This window comes from Colias eurytheme, chromosome 19 (assembly GCF_061535395.1).
Source record: "Colias eurytheme isolate Ceu_HAF_F1 chromosome 19, ilColEury1 Martin Lab GWU primary, whole genome shotgun sequence".
In the NCBI taxonomy this organism is placed as follows: Eukaryota; Metazoa; Arthropoda; class Insecta; order Lepidoptera; family Pieridae; genus Colias; species Colias eurytheme.
In genome coordinates, this window is record NC_142998.1 from 8,876,577 (window position 1) to 8,902,673 (window position 26,097).

The following is a 26,097-nucleotide window of genomic DNA, read 5'->3' on the forward strand; positions in this document are numbered from 1 at the left end:
GAGCACGTAAACTTTGGCAGTTGAAGGAAAATAGTGTAATGTTACTCTCATTTACAAGGTTATATAATTCTTCCTGTTGTGTTATTAGGCGAGAATTTGAAAGTCTTTCAAATTCACACTGTAAATCAACTATTCCCCCTGGACGCTTTCTTCCATGATAAAATTTGTTGTCATCGGTGTTTGAGACAATGAACAATCCATTTATTACTCGTGATAATGCTACATATAACAGCTGCTGACTGTGACTTTTATTGTATTCATAAACGATTTGATCAAAAGTACCACCTTGAGACTTATGTATTGTAAGCGCACAAGCAGATACTAATGGAAAGTGATTTCTCTTTGCAAATATTGTCTTATTTCTATTCATTGGTACAGATGACGATCTTCGTAAAATTGGGACTGCTGTTCTACTAATGTTTAGAGTTTGAATATGATGGGCAGCTTTTTTCCTAATTTTCTCTCCTATCTTACCAGGAAACTCAAGCCATAAGCGTATGATGTTATCACTGTCATCACGTTCAATATACACTAACTTTCCAACACAACCGTTGGCTAAGCCATCAGATACATCAATATTGGTTGTAATAATGTAAAATTTGTTAAGAACTAATATGATTTCATAAGGCGATCCTCCTGTATCAATAACTGACATTTTATGAAATTGTTGGCGTACATATGCTTCTTGTTCAACTGAATGACAACCTATATACATATCTGTTGCTATGGATACTACTTTGTCTTCAGCAATATTTAAAATAGATTGATTATAATCCGCAACATGTTTATTTTTATTTTTAATTTACTTATTTTAAAAGTAATAAATAAACAAGTATATTTAGAGATTTTCAAAAAATTTTGCAATTTAAAATAATGTTTTTAAAACTGTTGAATTTTTCATTCACTTTGCTATTCACAATTGATCCGTTTGAAAATTTGAAAATAAATAATCCTAATTGATTATGATATTTGCCACTAGCTGGCGTATAAGTCAAGAAGCGTGTAGTATATGACATATACTTACAACCAATCAGAATTATTATTTTTAAATGGCGGAAACTACGCAGACTATAGTAAGCGTTACTTCCGTCAGAAAATAAATCTGAGTTACTCCCTAGTCGCGCCTAAAGAAGTTTTACTTCAAAAAGTATTATGACGTAAAAACTGAGTTAGAAAGGCACAATAAGAAAGTCTGGAATGCCCCTTTTTTGAGTTCTTCTGGATTCATAAATATTATTGAAAAAAAAAACTTTTTAATTTTATATTTACTAAATTTACAATTGTTATCACTACATAGTATAAAACAAAGTCGCTTTCTCTGTCCCTATGTCCCTTTGTATGCTTATTGCTTTAAAACTACGCAACGGATTTTGATGCGGTTTTTTTAAATAGATAGAGTGATTCAAGAGGAAGGTTTTAGTGTATAATTTATTAGGTTTTAGACAAAGCAGGCGAAGCCGCGGGCGGTAAGCTAGTATTACTACATAATATAAGATATCATTTACTTTTATTATAATGTCGAAGTGCCGTAACATCAAGACTAGTATGATATAACGTGGTATCCTGCTGGGAAATATTTCATGTTTACACCATAGTTCACAGCGTAGGAACTTTTACTGCTGGAATAAATTCGTTTTATAATTGTTAAATATAAGTACCTATAGAGCTTTTTATGGGTATTCTAAAGCGCGTCACACACGGTGAAGATACTATAATATTTTATCTTAAGATACGTTACTATTTTATATTATAGTATCATAAGGTATCCGGTATCAGCGTTCTTACCATCATTTTTCTTTTGGTTATTGCGTATACTAAGACCCCTGTGGAACCGCCATCCTGTTACAAATGACCCACAAAATTTCGGGTCAGTTGTAACAGGATGGCGGTTCTACAGGGGTCTTAGTAAGCAATGACAAAAAGACAAATGATGGTCAGAACGCTGATACCGGATACCTTAAGATACTGTAATAATATAAAATATTACAGTATCTTAAGATAAAATATTATAGTATCTTCACCGTGTGCGCTTACGTTGGGAGATGTAATTTCCCACATAATAAACTATGCTACATATTTTTGAAGTAAAACTTCTTTAGGCGCGACTAGGGAGTAACTCAGATTTATTTTCTGACGGAAGTAACGCTGTGTAGTTTCCGCCATTTAAAAATAATAATTCTGATTGGTTGTAAGTATATGTCATATACTACACGCTTCTTGACTTATACGCCAGCTAGTGGCAAATATCATAATCAATTAGGATTATTTATTTTCAAATTTTCAAACGGATCAATTGTGAATAGCAAAGTGAATGAAAAATTCAACAGTTTTAAAAACATTATTTTAAATTGCAAAATTTTTTGAAAATCTCTTAATATACTTGTTTATTTATTACTTTTAAAATAAGTAAATTAAAAATAAAAATAAACATGTTGCGGATTATAATCAATCTATTTTAAATATTGCTGAAGACAAAGTAGTATCCATAGCAACAGATATGTATATAGGTTGTCATTCAGTTGAACAAGAAGCATATGTACGCCAACAATTTCATAAAATGTCAGTTATTGATACAGGAGGATCGCCTTATGAAATCATATTAGTTCTTAACAAATTTTACATTATTACAACCAATATTGATGTATCTGATGGCTTAGCCAACGGTTGTGTTGGAAAGTTAGTGTATATTGAACGTGATGACAGTGATAACATCATACGCTTATGGCTTGAGTTTCCTGGTAAGATAGGAGAGAAAATTAGGAAAAAAGCTGCCCATCATATTCAAACTCTAAACATTAGTAGAACAGCAGTCCCAATTTTATGAAGATCGTCATCTGTACCAATGAATAGAAATAAGACAATATTTGCAAAGAGAAATCACTTTCCATTAGTATCTGCTTGTGCGCTTACAATACATAAGTCTCAAGGTGGTACTTTTGATCAAATCGTTTATGAATACAATAAAAGTCACAGTCAGCAGCTGTTATATGTAGCATTATCACGAGTAACTGATATAAATGGATTGTTCATTGTCTCAAACACCGATGACAACAAATTTTATCATGGAAGAAAGCGTCCAGGGGGAATAGTTGATTTACAGTGTGAATTTGAAAGACTTTCAAATTCTCGCCTAATAACACAACAGGAAGAATTATATAACCTTGTAAATGAGAGTAACATTACACTATTTTCCTTCAACTGCCAAAGTTTACGTGCTCATGTTTCTGATCTGAATGATAAAGTATTAAAAAGGTCCACATTGCTGTTATTTTCCGAAACTTGGATGAAAAATGACGAACAAATTCTTATTGAAAATTTTTATTGCGTTACCCAATACAAACGACCCAACTCAACTGCTGGTGGAGTGGCTGTATATCATTCATCTACAGATACACTGAACAATGTATTCACCAATTCAAAATATTTCACAAACGATATTATCACAAATTTCCGATGAGGTTTCACAAATTGGTGACATCGCCTTGGTTCGATGTGTTAATACGAATGACCAACCTGTGATTATCGTTGTTCATCAGCAATTACTTCACTTCACAATTGAAGGTTCTCGACTTTTAAATAGTAATTATCATGAATTACCGATGATTCTAACTGGAGATTTTAATGTTAATTTTCGCTCTCAGGAATCTCAGCCGTTAATTGATTTTTTAGAAGAAAAATTTGATTTATCTATGAATACTTCTCGACTTCATTCAACAACGCGTTTCGGTACAACGATAGATGCTGTATTTTCAAGAAAAGTAGCAAATTTAGAGAGTAAAATTTATGTTTCACATTATAGTTACCACAAACCTATAATTTCGTACGTAAGAAATTATGATGACATTCAATTACCTAATAAGAGCGCAGCTAGTAATTAATAACAAACAAAAAATCGGTCCTCTTTAATACTAAGTACTTGACTTATTGACTTCAAATGCAATAAAATTTATTATCGCAATCTTCACACTTTAAAGTCTTGTCCGCCTTAACCTCTCAATTTGTACCAGGTTACACAATGTTTCCTAATTTTTACATCAAAAGTAGCGACGAAGTTTCTTTTCCTTCCTATAACTTTTAAATACTTGCAACTCACCCTTAAACAAATTTTCTAACCCGTGTTTATTATTAAGCTTATATTATAGTATTCCTCGTCAATCAAACCTAATGAATTTGCACTAAGAAGATAAATTTTCAGATAAATTTACATAGCCACACGTGTCATGAGTATGCAAAAAAGTGTGTGAAAAAATTTTAGCTCAGATTTGTATGTGTAGGGCTTTTTGAGACTCGCTGATAAAGTTTCTTATAGCCTATTCAACATATCGTAAATTACTATCTACTTATAACAAGTAAGCTTAAATGAACATATCTAATCCGTGAAAACACAATATAACGGTATATTTTAGGTTATAATTATACAGGGTTACTTGTAAAACACCAGCAACCTCGGAGGACAAGATAGCTAACATCATAAGTAACAACATTTGTTCTACGACTATTGATAATTTGTTAGATTTTATTTTCATACAAAAATAAATATTCATTTAATTTTCCGTTTGAATATTATAAACTCTACGCGCATACCAATAATTACGTCAACAAGAAGCGAACGAGAGGGGGAAGGTGCGTCTCGCCATCCTTTCGATAATGAATAGAACATAGACTTACAAAATATGTTAGGAGAGTAGGTACAATAATAATAATATAATAATAATCATTTATTTGCAGACACATGAAGTCCATAGTAAATAAATTTAGGTACATATGAATCAAAAATTATAATTTTACAAAATCAAAAATAACTCAAGAATACATGCATATTATAACAATGTCAAAAATTATTATAATACAAAAATTAAAATATAATATACTTCATTTCTAATTAATTAATAAAAACAATAAAAGCTTAAAAAATCATTTAAAAATAATTTATTGCGTTATGCCAAAAGTCGTAGAACAAATGTTGTCATTTATGTTGCTAGCTATCTTGTCCTGCGAGGTTGCTGGTGTTTTACAAGTAACCCTGTAGGTATATAAATAAATGTTCTACTTTTTTGCAATAATGATCAATCGGTTTAAATAAGATGGTTTCATCTCAAGCATGCTTTAAGGCATACAATAGCGCCCTTGCCTTTTTCAGAATCAGTTGATTTAGTTTCGTAGAACATTTGTATTTATTCTATTCCACAAACCATCTTGGTATTAATTAGTATAGGTATATACTTTTTATAATATACTTACATCTATTCCCACACAAATTAAGTTCTTTTTAGATACACCTAGGCCCTCCACATTGAATTTTAAAAATCGCTCTTTATTGTGAATTGTTTACCTAATTAGTCTATTTAGAAATAAAAGCTTGCAAAAAGCCACGTGTTCAAACTATATCTTGGTCAAATTAGTAACGATCAATTAACATTGCTTAAGATAATTATTATCTCACCCATTCCATTGACTGCACAACACAAATATTATATTAATTATAATTAATTGCTACATTGATTGTAAATAAATACGATATTGGTTACAAATAACTTATTTATTAGATACTCTATGTCGAAAAGCTATTTATAACAAAAATTACATAATATTACCTAATGTTTCTTTATCTATAACAACATGCTGACTTAGCAATTTTTTTTGCAGGATACACCTATTACTTTTGTGTAAAAATAGATTACGATGAATAAAAAAATGCGTTAATGAAATGCGACAACTTTTCATGGATTTTCATCTTCCATATTATATTTCATTAATGCTATAATAGGCTCTCTGAACTAATACAGTTTTATTTACCTAAGTTTTAAATTTAGCATTATAAAACCTTTAATTCTAAGAGGAACTCAATTGTAAAACCTTGACCCATAAATTAATATTTAATTTAATATTAGAAAAATGGAATTTCAATTCTATTTCAAATTATTATGACACAATGAACACCTTGTGCAATACCTTAAAAAGTTGTAACAACTGAATGGATAAAGATTACGATTATATACTTAATATCCTGAGGCGCCTAGCTGGGGCAAAAGGCTTCGACAGTATTTCGTCATGTAACCCGACGATTGTAATATAGGTATTTATATAGGGAAAGCCCCGCATGCCCTCGTATGACCCCGCGGTATACTTGAAAAAGCTATCGTAAATATATCATTGTACACTCACATATTGCGCAATGAAATATACTAAAAACTTTACAATAGATACCTTCCACACTTCGTGACAAACTTGAAGTAGACGCCGGGATAGGCTGTGCTGTATGATTTAATATTTTTATATAATAATGTTATTTTTCATTTTATTTTTGATTGTAAGTCCGTGTGTGTGTGAACAATATATGTTTGAAAAATGTCCCAATGTGAAGACAAATATAGGTGCTATTCGAAAGCGAAGACATTTAGTTTTTCCGGATGGAAGCAATGTTGTTGTAAGTATTCATTATTAATTTATAATTGTTACAGTATTGTGTTAATAATTGTTACTGTAACTGTGAATGGGAAATAAAGGTAAATGTTTAACCGTTGCATTTAATTATTTTAGTAATATTATGTAGATAGTTGTATTTTATAAATTAGTAGCTTTCCGCCCGCGGCTTCGCCCGCTTTGTCTAAAACATAATAAATTATATACTAAAACCTTCCTCTTGAATCACTCTATCTATTAAAAAAAACCGCATCAAAATCCGTTTCGTAGTTTTAAAGATTTAAGCATACATTGGGACATAGGGACAGGGAAAGCGACTTTGTTTTATACTATGTAGTGACTATGTAGTGATATCATCCCACACAATAAGCAGTGTAAATTATTCAATATAATATAATTATTAAGAATTGAAGTAGAATGCATCATCAAAATCTAAAACTTATATTTATTTTGATTCCTAATAATAGCTAAGTACCAAAAGTTAGTTGTGATGTCAATCATTTATTAATCTTAAAATATTCACATTAAATCTTATCATACCGTAACTTATTGATAACTAAAAAGTAAAAAAGGCAATCATGCAAAAAAGGAGATAATAATAATCCAGAAAGAGAATATGGTTAATAAAAGACTTTGCGAGTACTAAAGTGCATTACTAACTTCATGATTACAGGAAAATATAAGTGTCTTAATTTATGGGATTTGTATTGGAAAATCTTTAGAAAATCTCAGTTTGACTTCCATCCTGTGATCATAGCTAATAAATGGAAGACTTTACGAGTATTATCATAAGGTAGCATTTAGAATATTCAATGTTAAATGTATGTACAATACAGTAAGGGGTGCTTATAGGTCGTACGTGAGGGTGCTTATAAACAAATGATAAGTTCGATATTCGGGCTCATACCCGCTGCGGAATTTCATCACCGCAACGCCCGTCACTATCCTACTTCCATGCACATCATTTGGACCACTGGTGAACGAGTACCGTACGCTTCTCACCACGCTTTTTACCACGTACTACCCTGTGAAATAGTCTACCCCCTTCGGTATTCCCGCACGTGCCTTACATGGATTTATTAAAAAAAAGAGCCTACATCCACCTTCGACAATCGGTAACAGCCTCGCGTAGGTATCTTTGTAAGTGTTCATGGGCGTTGGTTATCTCCTTATTAGGTGAGGCACCTGCTCCATTACCTGCTCTTTAAAAAAAATTTTTTTTTAACAAATTAAAGTTTTTTTATTGTATAGATTTACTTTTTTCTCTACAAAAGTATTAAAATAAATTAATATTTCCTCTTCCAGATCACGATATCGTTAGCCAAGGTGTTCTTAACTCACGTACCATCTGGTTGGTACGTGGTGTCAGATCTGGACGTCTTGTTCCCTTTACCAGACCAAAAGTTCTCTGATAAGCACAGGAGAAAGCATCACAAGCAGAAGAGGCAGATATGGCAGCAGATAGAAGACGCCCTTTACGTGTAGTGTGATTATTCCATTTTAGATCATGTATACTTAAAATAGAGTTTAAATTGTTTTAACTGTTCGTATATGAAAAGGTTGGACAAAAATGTCCAAAATCATGATTGCTGGGAATTGTACCCTATTATATTTATAAATTAAAAACTTCATTACGGATTTTAAACGCGATTTCTTCATTATATTATTAACCCGACGCTTCGAACACTTAACAGCGAGCATGCCCACTGGGGTTAATAGGGGAGGAATAAATCGCGTTTAAAATGTCTTTAATTTCTAAATGTATATTTCTAATCATTCAATCACATTACGAGTAAATTTGTAGTGGAGGCTGGCGAGTCTGGATTTGGATTCATTTTTTCCGTTTTTTTTAGTGAACGCCTCCGAACACGTTAAGTGTTATATATGTAGCACAATGAGAAAGCAAATTTACTTTATTTATATTACAAATATCATCAATCAATCGAACTATTTAGGAACTTTCGGACGTCACATATCCTAATTATTAAATTATGCACGATGAAATAACATCCGTTTCAAAGGCACGAGCTATTTTTTTGTATACTAAAAAGTTGTCTCAAATATAATTCAGTCACTTTAATACAAGCTAGAATGGATTACTATAATATATTTGGGACTGACATAAATTATAACATTTTTGTAAAGTTAATTGTTTTTCTGAGGATGCCTCTAGGTCAAAGATATACATTTTATCCAGACGTTTGAATTTAAATTTAACATTTATAATTATAATATCAATACTAATATTATAAATGCGAAAGTAACTCTGTCTGTCTGTCTGTTACTCAATCACGCCTAAACTACTGAACCAATTTGCATGAAATTTGGTATGGAGATATTTTGATACCCGAGAAAGGACATAGGCTACCTTTTATTGCGAAATATGTACCACGGGCGAAGCCGGGACGGACCACTAGTATTTTATAATTTATAATTTTACTTATAGGGCCAAGGCCAAAGATCAATTATTGGTTTGCGAATGAATCTGTCTAAAATGAAATCAAAATGATACTTATTGTAATTAATTATTTTTTATTGTAGGATAGAACTTAACCTAAACAAATGAACCTTTCCAGTAACAACATGGATGGTCGAGAATGTGTGCTACGTAGCATCTGCGAAAGCAAGAAATATCTCGCACCGCAAGGGAAGTCGCTAGTTCATGACCTCTTGAGGGCAATATTTACGTGAGTGTTTAACTATCATTATTATTGCTATGGATATCTGCTATTCTTCTTTTTAAGGAGGGAAAAAGAATTTTCTTTAAGGCTACGGTAGCACAGCAGTTTTGATTAACGCTTAGATCCTAGTGGCTGTATTCTAGCTGAGTCGAGACGCCAAATGAACTTTTTTATCATTCGTTTTATTAAAGTTTGTTTTGTCATAGTATAAAGAGAACAAGTAAGTCATCTTTGAACAAAGGTAATCCACGCCGTTGGTATGTACGCGGAGCGCTTTGCCACGCCCACCGTTCATGACCGTTCGCAAACTTGACGCATGCACACAACGCCGCGCCACTCGGTTCCTTCTCGTGGACCGTTCTCGCCAGGGGCGCGCCATTGCTGTGAGCGGTCGGTGTTTGTTTATGCAATTATTTAAAATATATCAACGACAAGTGACAATCCTGCGCCTCGCGAGTTAAGGTACCGTGCGCTCCTAAACATAGACTATATATACTTACTCCTAAACGCCAGGAGGCGGCTTACTTGTTCTCTTTATACTATGGTTTTATTCGCGAGTAGTAGAGTACAAGATATTTGTCGCGTTTTGCATAATTTATAAAAACAATACGTCCTTAAGTTTAGTCAGTAATAAGTTGAATTATTTTAACATTGAATAATTAGGACTAAACGAATGAGAACTAAATCTACATAAAAATGTACATATTAGGTTATGTATTTATTTTCATACTTAATAATTAATATGTATCATATTGTTACTCCTTGGTACAGTGGTTGGCGCTTGAGCGTAGAACCGATGGGTCCTGGGGTTCGATTCCCGGTGGAGACGAAAAAAAAAATGTCTCGGTCTGGCAGGACACAGAAGGCTGATCACCTACTTGTCCCTAAAGAAAATCGATCAGTGAAACAGATGTATGAATAATGCATCTGCCCCTCACCCCACTACGGGGACACGGGACTTTACATTATATTGTTATTAAAGGGGTCGGACTTCACATGTATGATTCCAAATTTCGTAATATTTTAATTGAGTTATGAGAACTAAATATAGGTATGATAACTATATAGGTATGATATAATTTTTTTACTGTTCTCGTCCGGCCAATTAGCTTGTATATCTTTTAATGTGGTTGCCTGGAAGAGATCACTACTAAGTGATAAGGCCGCCAAATAAGTTGTACCCTGTCTTTTTCCGTAATTACGTATAGTTCTAAGGTTTCCTGTACAACTTTATTGATGCGTTAAATAAATACAACAAATAAATAAATGTAACAATTATTATTTTCAGAGCGCCATTGCGAGAGGACGAAAATGAAATAAGTGAAATGTACAGAGAAATATTGGATCCGAACTTCTGTGACCGGCCTCATAACTGTCCATTTTCCATCCTGGATTTTATTTTAAAGCTTAATAAACAAAAGCATTAAGTTCAATTTATGAAATCAAACCTGAAAAAAAAAAGAAATAAAAAACTGTGATATAATAGACACGAGTTTATTACAAAATTTCGATTTTTATTTATCTCTATAAAGGTAGTTGATTCATTATTATAAAATTTAACCTCCATGAACTGCACACGCTGCCGTACTGCATGCACCGCATACGCATTATGCCAAAACGCTTTTTAACGCCTTAGGGCTCCCGCACATGGGCCACCGGCCACCGGCCACAAAACGCCGCCACCGGCATATTTCCTGTACTTTTCATAAATTTTATATGGACTCGCCGCACACGTTTGACGCCGGTGGCTACCACACGCTACACGCTTCTAGCTTCTCGTGGCAGCGCTTGTGGCTGTCGCGAGTGGCTCGTCTGCGGCGACACTTAACGTGACTATGTAACAAAAAACCTGAAACTGATGTTTTAAAGATCATCTACTAAGCATTTTAAATAATGCCTTTAAAACATAATTATACTAAAGTACATACGGGTTAAATTAAAATCACGGCTTTGTGGAATAATAACTCTTAAAGTGTCTTCACATTATAAGTTAGGGAATGCATTATTTTTTGTTCAGTTTTTTCCACCACACCAGTACGTAAAGATTGATTGGATTATTTAGTTATTGAAGTGAAAACTTCTTTAGCGGCGTTGGGTATAAAATCTTAAACTCGCGTCAGGACACGTGGCCTGATCGAAAAAGCGTAAGACGGATGTTTTTTTTTTTAGCCCTTATATTCCATGCGTGAGACGGATACCATTCCAAAATATCAAACATGCTCAACGTTAATAATCAAGTTTTCACTTCTGCCGGCACTCCCGGAGTGCAACCCGTCTTTTTTTTAAACTTTCTTTGAAAGTATTATTTTTAAATATTATAATTAATATAATATTTATTATAGGAAGTATGTATAGGCATCTTTCAAAGGGGAAAGCCTGCCTATACGGCATGCCATCGTATGACCCCGTGATATAGTTGAAAAAGCTTACGTATATATATCATTGTACATTAATTCACATATATCACAATGAAATATACTAAAAACCGTACAATAGATATTAGATACCTTCCACACTTCGTGACAAACTTGATGTAGGCGTCGGGATAGGCTGTGCTGTATGATTTAAAATTTTTATATATAAAAATGTTATATTTCATTTTGCTTTTGATCGTAAGTCCGTGTGTGTGTGAGCAATATATGTTTGAAAAATGTCCCAATGTGAAAACTAATATAGGTGCTATAAGAAAGCGAAGACATTTAGTTTTTCCCGATGGAAGCAATGTTGTTGTAAGTATTCATTATTGAATATTTAAGGTAAATTTTTAAGTTTTAACCATTGCATTTGATTATTTTAGTAAAATGTTATGTACATTTTACTAATTAAAATTATTTTAGTAAAATGTTATGTACATTTTACTAAAATTTGCTGTCTTCGTCGCCGTTGTTGATACTATAACCGAACCATTACCAGAATTTAACAAAGTGGAGTTTTTTAATGTATAAATTTACTTTTTTCTCTACTAAAGTATAAAATAAACGAATATTTCCTCTCTCAGATCACGATATCGTTAGCCAAGGTGTTCTTAACCCACGTACCATCTGGTTGGAGCGTTGTGTCGGATCTGGACGTCTTGTTCCCACTACCAGACCAAAAGTTCTCCGATGAGAACAGGAGGAAGCATCACAAGCAGAAGAGGCAGATCTGGCAGCAGATAGAAGACGCCCTTTACGGGTAGAGTGATTATTCCACTTTGATCATGACGTAGACTTACAATAGAATTATCAGAGTTCTACATATATATGACAGAAAGTCAAATTTACATAAATATCATCAATCAATCGAACTATTAAGGCAGTTTTTGACGTCAATTGCTCGTGCACAATTTATAAATTAGGATAATTTAGTCATGACAATGCAGTAACATCCGTTTCCGTAAAAAGTTATCTTAAATAGTATTCAGTTTCTTTAATACTATAATACTTTAATACTAGCTAAAAGGGATTACTATATATTTGAGAGGAATATTTACAGTAACAACATGGATGGTCGAGAATGTGTACTACGTAGCATCTGCGAAAGCAAGAGATATCTCGCACCGCAAGGGAAGTCGCTAGTTCATGACCTCTTGAGGGCAATATTTACGTGAGTGTTGAATACTCTTGTTATTATAGCTATGGATCTGCTGCTTTTCAATTTATTTAAGGTAAAATAAATTTGAATCTTGCAGGCTACGGCCGCAAAGGAGGTTTGATTAATATCTAGAGCCTAGTGGCATGGGTTTTGTTAGATAGAGTCTTGGCGCAGAAGTCAAAGAAAGCACTGTACATAATATACCTTGTTCGTTTTACTAAACTGGGGCCTTAGACAAAGTAACAATTAAAAAACGATAACGAAGTTAGAAAAGGCAAAAATGTATGGGATTGACATACGCCGCGTTAGATCACGTGGTCTATCTAATGTCAATCCCATACATTTTTCCTTTTCTAACTTCGTTATCGTTTTTTAATTGTTACTTTGTCTAAGGCCCCTGGTCGTTAGGTGACTCGCTAGCCTCTAAGCACCAAGCAGCCGCTTGTCTGTGTGGGTACGGCCTACGCCTACTGCTAGAGTACAAAATATTTTTGTCGATATAGTTTAATAATTATTACGGTATTAAAAACAATACTTCTTAAAGTTTTTTTGGCAGGTGTCGCTTATAATGTGACGTGTTTACTCGACTATCCTTTCAATAGTTAACCCAAATAACAACTAATATCTTAATCTTAATCTTAATACTATTATAAAGGCGAAAGTTTGTATGGATGTATGGATGTATGGATGTATGGATGTTTGTTACTCTTTCACGTAAAAACTACTGAACCGATTACAATGAAATTTAGCACACATATAGAGGGTAACTTGGATTAACACATAGGAAAGGTTTTATCCCGGAAATCCCACGGGAACGGGAACTATGCGGGTTTTCCTTTAAAAACGCGGGCGAAGCCGCGGGCGGAAATCTAGTCTAGCATATAACACAGATAAGTAAACCACTGGTTTCTATTTTATTGGCAATATATAAATGTAACATTATATTATAGGGGATTGCCATTAATGTTCTCTATTCGGGATGCGGTCATGTGAATAATGCGCAATGGTTGAAAATAGCTAATATTAATCACCTATTACTATTAATAACTGTATGATTATTATTGTTAACAGTGTATGTGGGTATACGTCAATATGTGTGTGTTAGGACGTTTGCCCCAAATGTTGAACTGCATGAACAATGAACATTATGAACTTATAATCTCTATCTGGACACAAATGTTATCTATATTATTATGTTTGTAAAGTATAATTATTTTAACTTCGCTCTTTTGAGCGAGAAACACTGCAACATCTTTTATCTATAAGTATAAAAATATATTGTGCCACACAAAGGTTTCATAATTTTTGGTTGCAATGTTCATTTGATAACTTATTTAACAGGAAAGCGATGTCCATGTGTTAATTTAGTAGGACTTTACTAAAATATTAATTGAATACTAAATATAACAATTATTATTTTCAGAGCACCATTGCAAGAGGACGAAAATGAAATAAGTGAAATGTACAGAGAAATATTGGATCCGAACTTCTGTGACCGGCCTCATAACTGTCCATTTTCCATCCTGGATTTTATTTTAAAGCTTAATAAACAAAAGTATTGAAATCTAAATAGAAGAAAATTCAAGAAATTCGCAATTCGAACCCTGTGATATTATTATTTTTTATTATTTAAAAAACAGTTAAAACATAACCATTGACATAACCATTGAAATGACACATTAAAAAAAAAACGATAGATACGAATTTATTATTAAATTTCGAATTTTAATTTTATTAAACTTTCACTTTTATTAAATCTATACTAATATTATAGAGTTGAAGAGTTTGTTTGTTTGTTTGTTTATTTGAACGCGCTAATCTCGGGAACTACTGGTCCGATTTGAAAAATTCTTTCGGTGTTAGATAGCCCATTTATCGAGGAAGGTTATAGGCTATATATCATCACGATTCGACCAACAGGGGTGGAGCTACGGGTGTGAAACCGCGCGGAGCAGCTAGTTTATTATAAAAGAATAAAAGTTACAAAATTAAAAGAAAACTATGTTAAAGCGCGACACGATATGTTAAAATTTACTTTTATGTAATAACTCATTATTTAATTGGAGTTGATTTTCGAAGGACATTGAAGAAATTCTTTACAGAAAATGAAAAATTCCTTTAATAGATTATGGCTGGGAAAATTATATATTATTAAGTACCTAGTTATTGTAGTTCTTTTTATAATAAAATATGTTTATTATAATGTTTTAATTTTTTTTTATTCTATTTAGCGATTGTTATTAAATAATGGATTCTGCTCTTATCGCAAATTTAATATAAAGTTCCAAATGATATGCACGATTTACAAATTAATTTGATATTATAATATTCGAAGTAAGATATGAGAGAAAGTTTGAAAGATTACGTGTAACGTGAGCTTAGCTTCGTAAGTAGGCCGTACGTTGAAATATACGTGTGTGTGTTCTGATATAGGAATTTAATCTAAAAATAATAAATATACATAGATGAAAAAACAGACTAAAAAACACGCTTTGGTGTACCCGGTAAATTATTGTATTTTTGACTTTTAATTATAATTATTGTTGACACAAGTTTACAAAATTTTGAAGTAAATCTTTATGTTTAAAATTGTCAAATGGTACGAGTCAAAAGGTAATACACAAACATACAAATAGATAGACATTGAATGAAAATAATGGTCGTCTTTATGCATCCATACTATTGGAATAAGTATTAGTACTGTGTAACATTGAACATACCATAAAATGCAAATGATAAATTGTGACTTTCAACATATACATTAGGAATGATTCGGGTAAACATAATTGCTTAGTACCTACACACAGGTTAAATCACAATATACACCTTCGCGAGATAATAACTTTTAAAGTATCTTTAAATTAAAAGTTGGAGACATCATTATTTTTATTCAGTTTTTCCCACCAGACCAGTAATCGTAAGGTTGATTATATGAATTATTTAGCTAGGTATCCAAAAATATTGTGATTGATATTTGCCTTTGATTATTTATATAATTATAATCATTTTAAATTATCTTAACTACAAAGTATTTCTGAATACTACAAGTTTTCTAAATATTTCCTTTGGCATAAAATTTGCATAAAAAGCGACGTTTTTGAAACAAATAACCTCCCGTATATTTTATTATAAGTATTCCCCATATCAAGTTAATTGCCTTATAATCCGCGCACGTGGAGCTTATCTCAACGGGGCTAGATTATTCATAATGGATAATATCAATACAAATTTCTATTCCTATAGCATTTTCAACGCAAATGAATGTTGGTGAAAGCTAGTTGAAACAGAGATCTTAATACTATTATAAAGGCGAAAGTTTGTATAGATGTATGGATGTTTGTTACTTTTCACGTAAAAACTACTGAACCGATTACAATGAAATTTAGCACACATATAGAGGGTAACTTGGATTAGCACATAGGATAGGTTTTATCCCGGAAATCCCACGGGAACGGGAACTATGCGCGTTTTCCTTTGAAAACGCGGGCGAAGCCGCGGGCGGAAATCTAGTACTATTATAAAGGTGAAAGTTTGTATGGATGTATGGATGTTTGTTACTCTTTCACGTAAAAACTACTGAACCGATTACAATGAAATTTAGCACACATATAGAGGGTAACTTGGATTAACACATAGGATAGGTTTTATCCCGGAAATCCCACGGGAACGGGAACTATGCGGGTTTTCCTTTGAAAACGCGGGCGAAGCCGCGGGCGGAAATCTAGTATCATAATACTTCGGAAAATTATGATGTGAGTATAAGCATTATTTGAAATTAGTACACAGTGGATATGATTTTGTTTATAATAGTAATAATTATTTTATTTGATAATTATATTATAAGTATAAAATAAATACAATACCTATACATAGATGGTAAACGATTATTTCTTGCTAGATGCGCTTCGCGGTTTCACCCGCGTGGCTCCGCTTCTTGGTCTTAGTGTGATAATATAAAGCTTATAGTCTTCCTCGATAAATGGGCTATCTAAAACCGAAACAATTTTTCAAATCTGACTAGTAATTCCTGAGATTAGCGCGTTCAAACAAACAAACTCTTCAGCTTTATAATATTAGTATAGATTATTCACTCGTACTCTGAAAGACCTTGCAATATTGACACAAAACAAACTTAAAAAAGGAAACTATAAAAACAAACTGAACAATTTCGTCGGATTGTATTTATTTTAGGAGTCACAGCAAATCTGATGAAGTTGGCACGGATTCTTTTCAAGTTATTTCCTTGGACGCGAGCAATTTGTAGTTTTCCCTCGAATACTTATCGCTTTAAACCAAACGACTTGGCTTAGCCCGATTTACAATACTTTTGGTGTATCAAATTGCATTATATATGGATATTCTAATTAAAATTATATGACGTCACATTTATGTGTTTCTATTTGTGTATTGTGTGTTTATAGGTGAAAATCGTTGGTATGTACCAATGTAATTGTGTATGTGTGGAATGTTATACAGTATTAGTCTTTTCCGTAGTAGTAAGTTAATTTTAGTACTAAATTATTGTTATTGTAATTGGTAGGTACACTAAAAATGAAAGAAAAGTTCACATAATGTTTTGTTATATTCTTTAAAAAATTATCAAGGGAAACCGTATATTAAAAAACCTTTTGTATTGTAACAGATACTTAATTTTTCATTCCAAGAAAATGAAAATATCCTTGAAAATTCTTTCAAGTTAAAAATTGTATGAAAATAGAAGTTTTAAGAATAGAATTGATGCTATCCATTGCTATTGCAAAAATGCAATCAATTCATTGCAATCGAAGTGGTTACATACATTGTAGATTCAAACTAGGTACGTCTTAAATAAAAGTTGCCTGCTATAAAAAGGAGATATAAAAACATCTTAATACTTTGTAGTGGACACCAAGAAGTTTTAATACTGTGTTGAGGTTATTTCATTAGATTCTTGATTTGGTTTGTTTTTAAGTTTATAATATGATTGGATATCAAGGGTTTTTCCATTAAAAATCGCTCTGGAGAATGAAATGGGTAAAAGGCAAATAACCTGTTTTTATAGTGGGGAAATCTTCCAAAGATACCCACGGCCCCCGGAGAAGGAGCCGTGGGCTATGTCGGATTCTTACCGACCAAAACCCCACTGTGTTCCGTCGAGCCCACAGGTCGAGCCGCTTTAATGATGGGGTATTGGTTGGAATTCTTCCGCGACTTATAACAGCAAAAGAAAACAAAGAAATTTATAAGAAAAATATCACAATAATGATTTCAATATTAGTTATACAATGAAAAAGTAAAATAAAAGTACATAATTTATATCACGCTGCATCTAAATCTTGCATGTTCTTAATTAGATCAAGAATCTCGGGACAGAGTTAAATATTAATTGATATAATATAATGTAAACCGTACAAAAAGTATTATATTTAATAAATAAATAAATATATATAATAAATATATTTAAATACATTATGTTCATGTCCATAAGCAAAAAATAACATGGACGTATAAAACATTTTCACTAAATATTTGTCGCAGCTCATGAATCATTCAAGTAAGTGTTAGGGAATATTTTCTTTGAGGACGTAGCTTAACCTAAATATCGAGATCTTTGAGCCTTTTCTCGGTAATTCGATATTTGGCCATTTTGTTGTAAATTAGTTTCTTTTGGGATACGATTTTGGGGATTACTCTTTATAAATTAATTCGGATTTAACTTTAATCGAAAAAGTTTTTAAGTTAGTAAAAAATCATTGTTAGACTAAGTAGCGCTTTTAACTTACACGTGGAAACAATTTTGGTCAAGTTTTATTTTATATTTTCATTTTAAAACACTATATTGTATAGTTAAGAATTCAAATATCTATTTTAAAAAATAAAAATGATTAAATATTGAAAACATCAATATTACAAAAAAATAGACGCATTTAATGTTTATTTATCATACTACGCACGACTCTAAAGCCAAGTTATCCTTCAGGAGTTGACGTTGAAAAAATATGTACCTAACATATATTTGTACGTGACCCGGACTGTCCCAGTTTCTCGTCACGAATAAAATATGAGAATAATCCTAAACAGGCAGTAATTTGTGCTCACTGTCACTTCACTTCATTACCGTATTCCTGTGAAAATATCACCGTTACTAGAGATGACATACATTCTCCGAAATTATTGTTTGCTTGAATTTCTTGGCGTTTAGATTTAGTAGTACATTTGCTTTCGATAGTTCATGATGCTGTACGGTGTTTTGTTGTGTTTGGTGGGTGCTGTGGCAGTTTTGTCAGATTCCACTGTTTTGTCAAGACGAAAACGATACGTCGCTTTTCCGGAAGGATCCAGTTTTTCGGTAAGTTTGCTTTGAGCTTCACCTTGGCAATGTAATTTTTTATTACTTGCTATTCTTAAGATCCGCTATAACCTCTTTAAAATATTATCAATACGGTTGAAAAAAGCCATTTTTTCCATTACATTAAAGTACGAAAATATTCTAAATTTATTGCATCAGAAATATTGCTATTCCTCCTATATAGTTTCAGTTTTTATTGATAGACGTGTCACCTAAAAAACCTACATTCTTAGCTCTTACTAAGTACTGTTCTACCATCCTCTATTATATTCTAAAGTTTAAACATGTACTGTCTTACCACAAAAAACTTAAGACGGGGTTTAACTTTGAGCGCGGGATGTCTTAAATCTGGTTTTGTCGTATTTCACATAGACAACTATTAAAGTGGCAGATCCCTGGTTTTAAAGTTAGACTGTGTTTTAATTTTGTGGTAATACGAAAACTATCTACCATCCTCCATAATATTATCCTAACAACGATAATATTACAGTGCGCAGGATGCTTTACAGTGGGTACGCTTGGCCAGCCTGCCATCTCCTCCTCTCCAGGGATCTTCACTTTCGGCCTGAACTGGGGCATAGCGTATGAACTGCCGAATGTCACGGAGACAGCATATGCATATAGGAGGAAGAAGAAGCCTCTAATGCAGCGCAGGAGTCGCAGAGATTTGTATGAAAAACTGGAGCTGATTATAGATAAGTAAGTTTTTTTTGGTACATGTAGGTAGTTAAGACAGGTTTGATGATTTAAGAAACTGTTAACTGATGTTTTCCATACCACAAGGGTTATCTATACATATAATAAATCTGTAGAAGGATCAATTCTGTACATTGAAAATATTGAAAAAATAAATAGCAATAGGGGGTGTTACTGGATCGATACCAAACCCAAATAGGTGATTAAAAAAATTTTTGTCTGTCTGTCTGTCTGTCTGTATGTGAAGGCATCACGTAAAAACTAACGGTTCGATTTCGATGAAACTTGGTATAATTATACCTTATTATCCTGGGCATAAAATAGGATACTTTTTATCCCGGAAAAATACGTAGAAATAAATAAATCTTAATTTTTCCGCGCGGACGGAGTCGCGGGCGGAAGCTAGTAAATACATAAGTTAATCCATTCAGAGATTACGTGTGAGGAGACGTAATCTTACAGTTATAAATACTTTTACTGCTTAAACGAAGCACTATAATGAAATAAGTATTGCACTTGAGAAATAAAAAAAAAATTAGTAAAAGTTTGTAGTTTTTTATAATTCATCGATTCTTTCAGTATGGGATATAATGGAAGACAGTGTATTCTAAAAACTTTATGTGAGACAACACAACGCATCGTACCTCACGGAGAAAACATGATAGAAGAGATTTTTAGAACCTTGTTCACGTAAGTTTTATAACTTTATTCTTTAAAGTTTTAGTATTCATTCTACTTAATTATATAATATAATAATATATACTAATATATAAAACTACCCGTGTGGCTCTGCTTCTGTGTGTCTTAGCGTGATAATATTATATAGGCTTCCTCGATAAATGGGCTATCCAACACCGAAAGAATTTTTCACATCGAACCAGTAGCTGTGCCAGTAATTCTTGAGATTAGCGCATTCAAACAAACTCACTCTTCAGCGTTAATATATTAAGTACCTATAGATAATAAGTGTTTTTTTGGGTTCGATCCTCGGTAGAATACTTAAAAATAGGCCTCTGTTTACAATACACATAGGTACATACAACTGTAGAGATAAACTACGATAACATGGCGCGCCCCTCCAAAATTCAAAACGTTTGAAAGTATTTGTGAAAGTATTTACAATGCACCACCAAGATTCACAACGCATGTGTGCGTAATGAGACGGCCGTCAAACAAAAACAAATCCACGGATTTGTTGCTAATGGCGCTGCACTGACGTATTCTATGAAAACGACACGTGCGTTGTCTTGGGCGCTCGGCAACTTATGATTAGTTGACCAACAAATCTGGACGTAAAGTACTAAAGACGAATACGTACAACTACATACAAACTCCTTCGTAAGGATGTCACTACACACATTGAAACAGTAATTTGGAGGGGCGCGCCATGTTATCGTAGTTTATCTCTAACGTACTTTTCTAAAATATTATTACGTGCTATAGCTAGGTACATCTTGACATTATATGTGCATTGAAAATAGTTAAATCCGATCTCTAAAGCAAAACAAAAGAGCATATAAAACTTAACTCATGCTTCTTTTTCTAGTTTGTAGGCGTTCATAAATTCAACCTAGTTTAAAATTGTTTCTAATCACTGAATTCTATTTAAATCTGTTGACACGAGGAAAATACGAAGGACCATTACGAATTTTGACTTTACGTAGATTTAAAATTACTAATCCATCGCAGCATCGTATAATCCCGCCCATTAATAAGGCTTTACCGCCAAGTAGATAGAGCGTAATGCTTAAATCGGTCATAAAATTTAAAAGCAAATTTAAAGGAATCTTCCATGTTTTTCTGAAATAATTTGATTACAGTTTCACGTTTTGGAAATATCAATAAACATTCACTTATAATTAAATAGTAGGTATTTGTTTCAAGTAAAACAATAAACACTAAAAATAAAAAAAAATAAAATAAATGCTTTAATTCATGATTTACGTAGTTTTAGTGCTTACAGATCTTTCTCAGTTTTAAAATTATTATTTTTTGTCGTGTTACTTTTTACACGTGGTTTTACGGCATTTATTTCCTTAACTACTATTTACTTAATCCATATTTTTGAAATTACTTAATAAAAATCCTAATTATTATTAAATAAGGTAGTATTCAGACATTTGCATGTATCATTTCATATCATCCTATGTAACATTTTTATATGGCATTTCAAGTTCAACCAACAAAATAACTAAAGCAGGCAATGTAGAGCTGATGAATATATTATACTAGCGGTCCGCCCCGGCTTCGCCCGTGGTACCTACATGTTTAAACTATCCTATCTCTCAAGTTGGATCGAACTGCACATGGTGTGCGAATTTTATTATAATCGGTTAAGTGGTTTAGGAGTCCATTGAGGACAAACATTGTGACACGAGATTTATATATATTAAGATAAACTAGCTTTCCGCCCTTGGCTTCGCCCGCTTTGTCTAAGACCTAATAAATTATGTATTAAAGAGGAAGCTCTTGAATCACTCTATCTACTTAATAAAATAAAACCGCATCAAAATCAGTTGCGTAGTTTTAAAGATTTAAGTATACAAAGGGACATAGAGACAGATTAAACGACTTTGTTTTATACTGCGTATCGATATTTCAAGTGTTTATTTATTTACAGGCTACCAATGGCGAAGTTGTTACCAACAGAACCTCTAGAACACGCGGTGTACGACTCAGCACATCGGCTAGGCGCCTTATTAAAGTCATGCGATAACTACAAGTGTCCCTTTTCTTTGGTAGATCTTGCTAAAGGCTATTACAATGCGCCTCCGCCTTCAGTCGATATTGCTAAGAGTCCCTGGGCCCTGTTTAGTAATAGTTTTGGAAAGGTTTAAAGTTTGTTTGAATCATGTGATAGTTAAATATGTTGTTGAAAGTCAATGATGATAGGCTTTTAGTTCACTGTATTTTTCTTATTTCTCTCTACAAAATTTGTGACAATTTGCATAGATCAATTCCAAAATGTTTACCAAGAAATATATAAAATACTGTATATATCAAAATAGATTAATTCAAAAATGCGTGTTCATGAATTACTTTGTTATCTTTAGTTATTTTATGTATAATAATTAGTGTTGTAAAATGTTTAATTAAGTTATGTAGTATTATTGCTTGTTCAATTTCAAAATTGAATTGAATTGACACTGAATGAATGATAATACTTAATATTGTAATATAATATGTGAGAAAACTATATAAAAAAATACGTGTGGCACTCGAGGACTGCCGCGGTAAAGCTATTGCATAGCATCGCATCGCTGAGCCGGTTTGAGTGGAGGGTGTTAGGATTTTTCGTTACGGAATTTTTTACATTCGCCGCGCTCAAGGCCCGCGATAGAAGATATGCAATAGCTTAATTTCGTCGTGGCTTCTAGGTGAATGAAATAAAACACTCGTATTTATTATTAACGCATAACATTTAATATTTATAGTTCATATTATAGTACATTTCAGTATTAGCTGTAAGAAGTCAAGTGTATTCATAATAGTATGTAGTGCTTGATTTTTAATTAACATTACAAAATGAGACTTAACCTAGTTACAGCTACAGTATTCGCGTCACTTATGATAAGTTTGACTTTACATTATTATTTTTACATTACATATAATAATAATAATACTATTGAGCTATACGTTTTAATTCATAAATAGTAGCATAGTGCACTCTTACAGATAAGTGGCATTTTTACAAACAATAGACGAATCTTAAACTATGTATATATAGAAATTACTGAGATCTATTATTGTGTTTTAATTATAATACCTTATAATTTAAATAATATAGGAATTTTCGTGTTACTAACTATTAACGATATTAATTTACGTGGTGTTCATCCTGCGAATGTCATTTTCATCGACCAATGGAGTGTGGAAATTGTAAGCTTATTTTTATAAAAAAGAGTAGATAACCACAGACTACACACTAATAATAAAATAGGTCTGTAATTTAAAAATCAAGAAAACACGCTTTAAAAAGATAAAACCATGAAATTATTATTCTCAGCGATAATTATTGATAAGTATAGCAAGTTTCAATTCATTCTGTTCGTTTAAAATGCGTTCAGATCGAGTCCAAATGAGTCGGTTGCATACAAACATACAGGTGAAGGTGAATTTGAGGTGAAACCTATGCAAGAGATCCCCACTAAAAAAGGTGAAGCTAGTATTTTTGAATTCAAATCACTGTCAAATGTTTAAAACAGTTTTAACATGAATTAGTTAAAACTGTTAAACAAACAATATAATAATGGAGTTTAATAAAAAATTATCTTACAATTTCCACACAAACACCGCCGTTACTCGTGACTAGAAAAGTGAAAATAATATCATAAAAAACTGAAAAATTACAACTAGAAGAGGACATTAAATATTTAATATTAACAATAAAACTCTTAAAATATATACACAATATTATATACAATAACCTTATATAGAAAGAGCAATAGACACATGATAGCTGTATGGAAACAGAGGAATGAGAATCAAGTAATAATAAATTAAGGCACGAATACAATTTATACAATTTTAGTAAGAAAATTAATAAATATATAACAAACTGAGACAGATTTAAAGAAGGAAAGAAGATAGAAAGAAGAAAGACATGAAGTAATGTTCAGTAGTAAATTAATTAAAGCTTTAATATTATTAATGAAAGACAATATCAGTTGAAAGAAATAATATGAGAAAGATATAGATAATAGAAATTGAAGAAATAAAAAATTTCAAGACATTTATAGATAGTAACAAGTTTATACGCCAAAGAGTCACAAATTATAGGCATACGATACTAATATAACAAAATACACAATAATAAGATAAAAATAAAACATTAATAGCCATTACAATACATTAATTATATCAGTATTTACATCTAATCGTGTTGGAAGCTCAACGCCGTTTTCTTTGTGATTTCAACTACTTATATTTATAACTTACCCTAGGTAAATGTTTACATAAAACGTTCAGAATCATAATGGAAAAGCTATCACGAAGTAAACAACACAAATAAATCGTACAAAAAGGAAACAAGCAAGTTGTATCGGAAAAACATTGAATAAATCAAAAACTTTCGATAGAAACAAATTAATATCGAATAAGAAACAACCTTACGCCACGCTTGGAAGACGTTTTTTAAAATAGCGAACTTACCTAAATATTAGTTGATTATATACAAGAAGATAAAGACTAAATGTGTCAAACGATAGAAATAAATATGTAAAGTGCAAGAAAAATTATGATTCCAAAAGTGAATTAATACACAAACGCTATACGAAATTCTAGATTTCGATGAACCTAATTATAAAGCGTTACGGATTACTGTTGACTCCATTCAAATCAAATTTACAAGTACAATGGACATCATTAAAATTAAAAATGAATATACTATGAATATATTAATGGTAAAATTCAACTTATTAACAACTGATTTATTGCTGAACGTTAAAATCTCGAAACAACTTAAAACGTATCTAACGTTACCTACGATTAATCTTTACACTAAAGATATCGAACGAAATATAGAAAAATAACTTGTCGATACGATATAATTTAATTATCTATGTTGATCAGCTATATGTACATGTCAACATTTCAGTTAAGTCGATTCTTAAAATTATTGACAGCCATTTGATAGCTGACTATGAGCTCCTGCCCTTTCACCCGCTGTAGACAAACTCACTTTATTTATTTATTTTAATATTTAAATAATAAAAAAAGAATTTTAATAAAAGTGAATCGACAAAAGCAAAAGTAGAAGTGAATCTTATTTTACATAATGTAAAGTATACATGTGTTTTCGGAATAAATATTGCACGAACATACATATTAGGATTTTAGAAAATATAAGATTCGGATATATAATGTTAAGCGAAACATATTAATTTGTGACATTTAGCAATGGTTTTCCATGCATATTATGAGTTAAGTTATCTGAAGATAATTTTACGATAGAAAAAGGAGACAGTAGGAATGAATAACCTTTCGAATATAATGTAATGCTCATTCTCTGTATTACAACCAGTTCTCTATCTCACCAGACAAAATGTTTCTAACAGTTAGTTCTTTTTTATTGCCGATAAGAAGCGAAGAGAGAATAGAAGCGTTTGGCCACAACCTGGTCTGAATATGTTAAGCTAAGATGTGGTCTAAGATGTTACGCGCTCCCTAGTACCGTTAGGTAGGTACCCGTTCACTCTATATTTTTTATTGTACTCGTCGGGGAACACAGATTCAGCAAGCATGTTCCGGTACCTTATGGTTCGGATGAAGAATAAAAATCTGGTGAGAGCCTACTAAAATTATAAACGCGAAAGTCTGTAAGGATATTTGTTAATCTTTCACGCAAATACTGCTGAACTAGGTAGCTTCAGCTATTGGGTCTACTGGGTTTTAGTC

At 32.2% G+C, this 26,097-nt stretch overlaps 3 protein-coding genes across 3 annotated transcripts; all 3 read left to right on the plus strand.

Moving 5' to 3' along the window:
* The first annotated feature begins 6,283 nt into the window (after positions 1–6,283).
* On the plus strand, positions 6,284–10,531 carry LOC149900309 (uncharacterized). The gene is made up of 4 exons (XM_090113416.1): positions 6,284–6,427; positions 7,729–7,904; positions 9,000–9,110; positions 10,393–10,531. Exons 1-4 carry the CDS (start codon positions 6,284–6,286, stop codon positions 10,529–10,531), a joined length of 570 nt encoding a protein of 189 aa, XP_089969542.1.
* A 1,158-nt stretch (positions 10,532–11,689) lies between these two features.
* Positions 11,690–14,274, plus strand: LOC149900310 (uncharacterized). The gene is made up of 4 exons (XM_090113002.1): positions 11,690–11,833; positions 12,103–12,278; positions 12,579–12,689; positions 14,101–14,274. Exons 1-4 carry the CDS (start codon positions 11,690–11,692, stop codon positions 14,237–14,239), a joined length of 570 nt encoding a protein of 189 aa, XP_089969128.1. The 3' UTR covers positions 14,240–14,274.
* Positions 14,275–18,890: 4,616 nt separating this feature from the next.
* LOC149900311 (uncharacterized) lies at positions 18,891–22,768 on the plus strand. The gene is made up of 4 exons (XM_090113109.1): positions 18,891–19,005; positions 19,496–19,704; positions 20,281–20,391; positions 22,322–22,768. Exons 1-4 carry the CDS (start codon positions 18,892–18,894, stop codon positions 22,536–22,538), a joined length of 651 nt encoding a protein of 216 aa, XP_089969235.1. The 5' UTR covers position 18,891; the 3' UTR covers positions 22,539–22,768.
* The last annotated feature ends 3,329 nt before the right edge of the window (positions 22,769–26,097 follow it).

What these genes read in the sequence shown, in the direction of transcription:
- LOC149900310 (XM_090113002.1), top strand. Translation starts at nt 11,690, where the DNA reads ATGTTATATTTCATTTTGCTTTTGATCGTAAGTCCGTGTGTGTGTGAG. An exon ending in CCGATGGAAGCAATGTTGTT is followed by an intron (nt 11,834 to 12,102) that starts GTAAGTATTCAT and finishes TTCCTCTCTCAG; the next exon opens with ATCACGATATCGTTAGCCAA. An exon ending in ATAGAAGACGCCCTTTACGG is followed by an intron (nt 12,279 to 12,578) that starts GTAGAGTGATTA and finishes GAATATTTACAG; the next exon opens with TAACAACATGGATGGTCGAG.
- LOC149900311 (XM_090113109.1), top strand. Translation starts at nt 18,892, where the DNA reads ATGCTGTACGGTGTTTTGTTGTGTTTGGTGGGTGCTGTGGCAGTTTTG. An exon ending in CGGAAGGATCCAGTTTTTCG is followed by an intron (nt 19,006 to 19,495) that starts GTAAGTTTGCTT and finishes ATAATATTACAG; the next exon opens with TGCGCAGGATGCTTTACAGT. An exon ending in ATTTTTAGAACCTTGTTCAC is followed by an intron (nt 20,392 to 22,321) that starts GTAAGTTTTATA and finishes ATTTATTTACAG; the next exon opens with GCTACCAATGGCGAAGTTGT.
- LOC149900309 (XM_090113416.1), top strand. Translation starts at nt 6,284, where the DNA reads ATGTTATTTTTCATTTTATTTTTGATTGTAAGTCCGTGTGTGTGTGAA. An exon ending in CGGATGGAAGCAATGTTGTT is followed by an intron (nt 6,428 to 7,728) that starts GTAAGTATTCAT and finishes TTCCTCTTCCAG; the next exon opens with ATCACGATATCGTTAGCCAA. An exon ending in ATAGAAGACGCCCTTTACGT is followed by an intron (nt 7,905 to 8,999) that starts GTAGTGTGATTA and finishes GAACCTTTCCAG; the next exon opens with TAACAACATGGATGGTCGAG.